A 7500-nucleotide genomic window follows, 5' to 3' on the forward strand; every position below is an offset into this window, starting at 1 on the left:
TGTGTGTGTGTGTTTACGCGCTTTTAACAGAGTGCATGTGTGCCAGTATGTCCCATTATATGTTCAGTGTGTGTGTGTGTGTGTGTGTGTGTGTGTGTGTGTGTGTGTGTGTGTGTGTGTGTGTGTGTGTGTGTGTGTGTGTGTGTGTGTGTGTGTGTGTGTGTGTGCGTGAATGCGCGTGAGTGCATGCATGCATGCAGGATGATGTGATACATTTATTTTTTGGAGTGCAAATGCAGTTGTCTTTCTTATTTAAAGTGTATTTACACTGCAGTTGTGTGCACCCAACTGCATGAGTGTGTGGATGTATACATGTGTGTGCATGCGTGTTTATTTGATCCAACTTATTGTTGTGTGTTTGTGTATGTGTATGTATCTGCATTTTGTGTGTCTGTTGGTTCGTGTGTTTGTGGTTGTGTGTGTATGTGTGTGTGTGTGTGTGTGTGTGTGTGTGTGTGTGTGTGTGTGTGTGTGTGTGTGTGTGTGTGTGTGTGTGTTTGTGTGTATATGTGTGTTTGTGTAAGTGTGAGTTTGTGTGCGTGTGTGTGTGTGTGTGTGTGTGTGTGTGTGTGTGTGTGTGTGTGTGTGTGTGTGTGTGTGTGTGTGTGTGTGTGTGTGTGTGTGTGTGTGTGTGTGTGTGTGGTCACCCCATGTAAGTCTTCATCCAGGTGTTCATGAATGTGGCCTCAGGTGTTTACGATGAGCGTGTGAAACTGTTGTTGGCACGCTTGGATTAACATCTGTTGAGCTTGCTCACGGGTAACATCACGAACAACATGCCTTAAATCATACTTCAATACAAATTGTCATCACTGTCTTGTTTTTCACATTCATTTAATGGGCTTTCTACCTTCATATTGAGGAGTGATTGAAAGGTTTGACAGTAGTTAAATGGTATATGGACTGCAGTTATACAGCGCTTTTCTAACCAGTGGCCACTCAAAGTGCTTTACAACATTCAACCATTCACGCACATTGTAAGGCAACATCCAGCTTGCCAGGAGCAGTTAGGGTGAGGTGCCTAGCTCAGGGACACATTGACACTCAGCTAGAAGGAGCCAGGGGTCAAACTAGCAACTTTCCTGTTACCTGCCAACCCGCTCTATCTCCTTAGCCACGTACCACTAAGTTTAAGCGTACACTTTTCATTAAGTCAAAGGGGATGCATACCTGCTCCGGCGTTCATATTTCTACGCGCGGGCGGATGATTATAAACGTTCTGAGTGGAATATATGTTGGGCCGGTCCGCTCGTTAGTGGAGGTGGTACACCTGAGCTGACCGGCTGCTCTTCATTGTTCTGACAGCAGGTCGGGCAGCTCTGAGTGGAGCCGAAGAGAGGACACCTTTAATTGCTGTATTCTCTGCTCTGTCCGTGTTCGACGGTATACCCATGTCGTCTCTAGAAGCCTGTTGAGTGAATGGAGCATACGGATGGTTTAATGTTTGTCAGTGTTTATCCCGGGAGGCCCCAGGGACCCAGCTTCGAAGCCATGTGGTGAATATCTATTTGTATATCTCTCTGCTGCGACATGTTTCTCTCTACCCTGTTATTATGGGTTTTCAATTTCCCCCCCAAAATCAAACCAGGCAAATTGCCTGCATCCCCATCCCCACTGCCAGCCCCCAGGACACGGCCCACCTGATCTGACCCAGAAATGGGGGGGCTCATGCTCCTCCTTCCCTCCCGCGGAGCCTGCTGGGAGTCCCAGATCCAGCCATGAGCTCAACTGTCGAATGTTCTTTGTGCTTCTTTCCAAATGCCAAATGATTCAATTATGATGTCACTGGAGAACCTGACACGGGCCGGAACATCTGGGGAACATCTGGGGAACATCTGGGCGACTGACCAATCACGATGCAGGGTAGTCATCAGTCTAAATGCACACACGCACGCACACACGCACGCACACACACACACACACACACACACACATTTAAACGCTAACACGTTTTAATGTGTTAGTATGTGTGTAAATCACACTCCTATCAATAACATGGACTGTATATTTATACGTTATTTGATATTGAAACTGGACTACAGGATCTAAAACTGTAAAATAGGCATAACATTTGTCCCTACCTTACATCCATCCATAGAGTTGAGAATCAATACACTTTCAAATGGAGTGAGATTGCAATGGATTTGATGAAACCTAATTTTCTGATACTTAATGCACTCCACGATATCCCTTAATTACATAATTAGAAGCCAATTATTGATACTCATTTTCTATCACTTTAAAGAGACTATTATTTACCGATTACAGTTCAATTCTGTGTTTTCCCCTAATCATATGACATCCAGGTCATGACCTTGAATGGATTCCATTACAGGAGATCGTGAATTAATCTGTGAATTAAACATCCTGATCAATGTGTCCTGATAATGAAGCGCAAAACCATTCTGACGATCTATTCTCATCTGGTGACTGACAGCTGGAACAGCGGGCTTCCAATGGGCATTGTTACGGAGAGGGGAGGCGGGACTTTGATATCAGTTTAAAAATCAGTTGAGCGGTGAGAGGGAGGGCGGGACTTCGATGTCAGCATGAATCACATGGATCCAGCAGTGAGAGAGAAAGAGGGAGGGACTTCCTTCAGAGTGCTATCCGCCTCCGTTACGCGTTTCGGATATTGCTTTGGTGAAATCTTGTTTGACAAACCCATATTTATTCTCCTTGTCTTTGTTGTCTGGGCTTGTCTTGTTCTCATGTTCTTATTCTCCTGACTCTGGGGAACGTTCGCTGCCTGCGGCGTGCACAGGCCGCTAACAGGATGTGAGAGACCGGAAATTGCATTTTCAGTTGCCCAGAAGAACGCAAAAATCCGTGACCCTCCCTCAGCCTCTGCCTCTGTGTGTCTCGGTGTCTCAGCCCTGTAGTCACGTTGTGTCTCTGTGTCTCAGCCCCGTTTTAACGCTGTGTCTCTGGGACTCTGTGTGTGTCTCTGTGTCTCAGCCCCGTTGTAACGCTGTGTCTCTGTGTGTGTCTCTGTGTCTCAGCCCCGTTTTAACGCTGTGTCTCTGGGACTCTGTGTGTGTCTCTGTGTCTCAGCCCCGTTGTAACGCTGTGTCTCTGTGTTTGTCTCTGTGTCTCTGCCCCGTTGTAACGCTGTACCCCCGCGTCTCCTTTGTGTCTGGCAGACCAACAAGGGCGACGCACTGGCCAACCGCGTCCAGAGCACGCTGGGCTCGTACGAGGAGATGAAGGACCTGCTGACCAGCCACTCCAACCAGAGCCACCTGGTGGGCATCCCCAAGGGCGGGGCGGGGGCCAACGGCCTGCAGGCGGCCCCCGGCTCCGTCGCCGCGACGACCGACCGCCCGGGCCCGCTCGCCCTGTCCCAGCAGGGCCTGCTCTTCACCGAGGGACTGAGAGGAGGTGCAATGGACGGAGGAGAAGGAGGAGGAGGAGGAGGAGGAGGAGGGCAGGAGAGGGAGAACCCAAACTGTTTGCTGTCGTCTTCCACCAGCGCCGCACCGGCGTCCATACAGACACTCCTCTCTTCATCCTCCTCCTCCTCCTCTTCCTCCTTCCTGTCCTGCGGGGCCCCCTCGTCGTCGCTGGGCCCCGAGGGGCCCCCGGCCCAGCCCGGCTGCAAGAGGAGCTCCTCCTCCCGGGGGGGCCCGGCGGACTGGGCCAGGGGGCCCCACGGGACGGGGGCCCCGGGGAGCGGCCTGGTCCTGGGGCTCCCCGCCCGCAGTGGCGGCGGGGGGGGGCCGGGGTCAGGGGTCGCGGGGGGGAGGAGTAAGGGGACGTCGCTGCCCACGACCACGGCGGCTATGACCACGACGGCCCTCCTGGACGGGGCCCAGCTGCAGCGGCACGAGGAGCTGTTCAGCTCGCTGAAGGACGAGCTGGGCCTGAAGGGGGACTCTAGCCCCTCTGGGTCGTCCACCTCCTCCTCCTCTTCCTCCTCCTCTTCCTACTCGTCCTCCTCGGGGAGGAGGCATGCGTCTCATCCGTCCAAACCCCCCTCCTTCCCAGGTGGGACCACTCGATTCAGCTCCACACTGTTTTTTGTAATCTTTGTTTTCGATTACATTCAGGGCGTTTAGCAGGGCGACGCTTTTATCCAAAGAGACTCAAAACAAGCACATTTGTCAGAAGGAGGAGAAGCAACAATATATCGCTGTGGTACAGTCAGGATGTTCACAGAACAAAGTGCAAAGCACTAACAATCGCTAGGTTCACCCATTCCCAGCAAACAACAAAGATAGCTAGGATAAGATGCTACATGATGCTAAGTATTATTTTTTAAGTGCCAGGATGTACAACATGAAATTTGTGCAGACCTTAAGTGCCAGGATGTACAAACATCTAATAAGTGTGTCGAAGGGGGTGTTTTCAAGAGGGTAAAGGAGGAGAAGGGATGGTGGGTGGTAAGAGGGGAGGCTATTCAGAGTCCAGGTGAACTCTGAACAAGTGGGGCTTGAGTCTCCTGCTAGTATTTTCTGCTTCACACAGTTATTTATTTTTTTTTACTTTTATAGAAGCTGTCACCTCATGTAAAGTAGTTCCGTCTAGGTTTCCGTTTACATTGGGTCGATGCTTGGTTCTTTGCCTGCTAAAAATGTAGAAGGATTTATCTGTTGACATTCGTTCACCTTTCTTTTGAATGCTTGCGTTGGACATGGTTCATTTAGTCCACCTTGTGTTCGGTTTGAATCCCACAGACAGAGTCTCCGCCCTGGACGGCCACTTCAAGCCTGCCAGCGTCGCAGAGAGCAGCGCCCACGCTAAACCCTCGCCCTCCGAGATCGAGATGGGCGCCGCCTTCTCCACCTCCTCCCCATTGGCCTCTACCTCCGTTCTGACCACGCCCACCCCCGGCTTGACCACTCCCACGTCCTGCTTGACCACGCCCACGTTCCCGCCGGGGCCCTGTCTGTCGGGGAAGCCCACGGCGGTCCAGCAGAAGCCCACGGCGTACGTCCGGCCGATGGACGGCCAGGACACGGCGCCCAGTGACTCCCCCCAGCTCAAGCCCCCCCTGGTGGTCCCCGAGGGGTACGGCAACAGCCAGCCACTGGGCGGGAACGCGGCCAACACCAAGAACAAGCTGCCCAAGCTGAGCCTGGGCCACACCGGAGAGGTAGGAAGGCGCTACCTATTGGATTCCTCTGCATGGTGAATATCAGCTGTCGTCACTAGCTGACCCTGGATCCGAACCCGGCATGAATCAGTTCTGGGCTTCAGTCCAGACGTCGGGGTTAAATGTGGGGGATATCGATCAGCAGTTTAGTTGGATCCGCAGAAAGCATCTGTTTACGGCATGAGTTAATTGCAATGATGATAATGAGGTAATTATGAGGCCCCCAGGAGCCTGGGTTCCTGGGAGTTGTAGTTTCAGTGCTCAGGCGCTGCTGGGCTCCCTCGACAATCTCTGTTCACGTGCCTGTCTCACTTCCTGACTGGCTCTCCTCTTCTTTCTCATTGGCTCACCCCCGCTCACTTTCTCTACCTCCCATTCTTCCTCCCATTCCTGCATCACTTATATCTCTCTCTCTCTCTCTCTCTCTCTCTCTCTCTCTCTCTCTCTCTCTCTCTCTCTCTCTCTCTCTCTCTCTCTCTCTCGCTTTTTCTCTCTCTCTGTCTCTCTCTCCCTCTCTCTCTCTCTCTCTCACTCTCTCTCTACCGCTCTGTCTCTCTCTCTCTCGCTCTCTCTCTCTCTCTCTCAATCTCACATTCTCTCTCCCTCTCCTAATAAAACCTGCAAGAAACAACAAGCTTGATTGTGTGTGTGTGTGTGTGTGTGTGTGTGTGTGTGTGTGTGTGTGTGTGTGTGTGTGTGTGTGTGTGTGTGTGTGTGTGTGTGTGTGTGTGGTGTGTGTGGTGTGTGTGTGTGTGGTGCGTGCGTGCGTGTGTGTGTGTGTGTGTGTGTGGTGTGTATCTGTATGGTGTGTGTGGGTGAAACTAGTTGACAGGCGAGTAGTCATCCATATCGAGCCAGCCAGCTGTTCTTTTGCTTTGATAGAGCTGGTTGTGTGTGTGTGTGTGTGTGTGTGTGTGTGTGTGTGTGTGTGTGTGTGTGTGTGCGTGTGTGTGTGTGTGTGTGTGTGTGTGTGTGTGTGTGTGTGTGTGTGTGTGTGTGTGTGTGTGTGTACTGAGTGTGTGTGTGTGTTGTTGTGGGTGTGTATGTACCCTGGTGGTGGTGCCTTTGTGTGTATGCGTTTGTATGTATATTTCAATTTGATTAAGTGTGTACTTGTGTGGGTGCGCGAGCGTGGATGTGTGTGTGTGTGGGTGTGTGTGTGTGTGTCTCCACGTGCACGTTTGCGTCTCTCTAAAGTCGTGTACGCTCCAAATGAGCCTGGAGATGGTGCTTGCAGCATATGGTGCGGAGAAAGAGATGGTGCGAGGGGGGGGTTGGGGGTGTGATGGGGGAATAAAACCAGAGTCTATTCCACCTCCCAGCATTCTCTCAAAGTGTTGTAAACTGAGAGGAGGAGGAGGAGGAGGGGGAGAGGGGGTGAGAGGGGGAGGGAGGGGAGGAGGAGGTTGAAGAGGATGAGGAGGGGAAGGAGAAGGAGGAAGAGGAGGATGAGGTGAAGAAGGAGAAGGAGGAGGAGGAAGAGGAGGATGAGGAGGAGGTGAAGAAGGAGAAGGAGGAGGAGGAAGAGGAGGAGGAGGAGGTGAAGAAGGAGAAGGAGGAGGAGGAAGAGGAGGAGGAGAAGGAGAAGGAGATGCTTTGTTTAGTTCTAAGTACTACGATTCCTACCACCAATTGGTTGCTTGCAGGAGCCTGAATGAGAGCAGAGGGCTGTGGATGGTTGGTCAGAGATACTGAGAATATGATTAATATACAGACATCTACGGACCTAAATAGATGATATATATAGGAGTGAAGGTGGGGCTTGGGGGTAGAAGGAGGTGGAGGAGGTGGAGGAGGAGGAGGCGAAGGTGGGGTTTGGGGAGGAGGTGGTGGAGGAGGAGGTGGAGGAAGAGGAGGAGGAGGAGGAGGAGACGGAGGAGGAGGTGAAGGTGGAGGAGGTGGAGGAGGAGGAAGTGAAGGTGGGGTTGGGGGAGGAGGTGGTGGTGGAGGAGGAGGAGGAGGAGGAGGTGGAGGGTGGCGTCTTCCCACTGATCATCAGACGGTCCTTTGCAGTCCATTGTGTGCAGCAGCGTGTGAATTCATCACCTTTTTTCTCTGCTGGCGCTGGCAGTAAGAGCAACACAGACAAGCAGCCGAGGTGGAGAGGTGGAGGGAGGTGTGGGGAGGGAAGGGAGGTGTGGAAAGGATTCGGGGAAGAAAAGAATAACTCATGCAACCGGTCGACAGAGTGACGAAACTGAATCAACAGCAGCAGCACGCCAAACGCTTCCTGTGGTCTCCCGTCCAATCGTCTGTGGATGAGAATGAATCGGTTATTGCCGCTCTTGTGTTTTCACTTTGCTTACCGTGACATGAAGGATGTGTGAATCGCTTAACCTTTAGGTTTTAAGGTCAGCTCTTAACATTGAACTTGACCTTGTGTAGCTTATAACACAGTCGGTAAG

At 51.8% G+C, this 7500-nt stretch overlaps 1 protein-coding gene across 1 annotated transcript in view; it reads left to right on the plus strand.

Moving 5' to 3' along the window:
- The window catches only part of aff2 (AF4/FMR2 family, member 2), a 105521-nt gene that overhangs the window by 33816 nt on the left and 64205 nt on the right, over positions 1 to 7500 (plus strand). The window contains exons 3-4 of the mRNA XM_030369010.1: positions 3144 to 3987; positions 4677 to 5095. Coding sequence (XP_030224870.1) covers positions 3144 to 3987; positions 4677 to 5095 — 1263 coding nt within the window. The remainder of the gene's footprint in view (positions 1 to 3143; positions 3988 to 4676; positions 5096 to 7500) is intronic.

The sequence above is a fragment of the Gadus morhua genome, chromosome 10 (genome assembly GCF_902167405.1).
Source record: "Gadus morhua chromosome 10, gadMor3.0, whole genome shotgun sequence".
Taxonomy (NCBI): Eukaryota; Metazoa; Chordata; class Actinopteri; order Gadiformes; family Gadidae; genus Gadus; species Gadus morhua.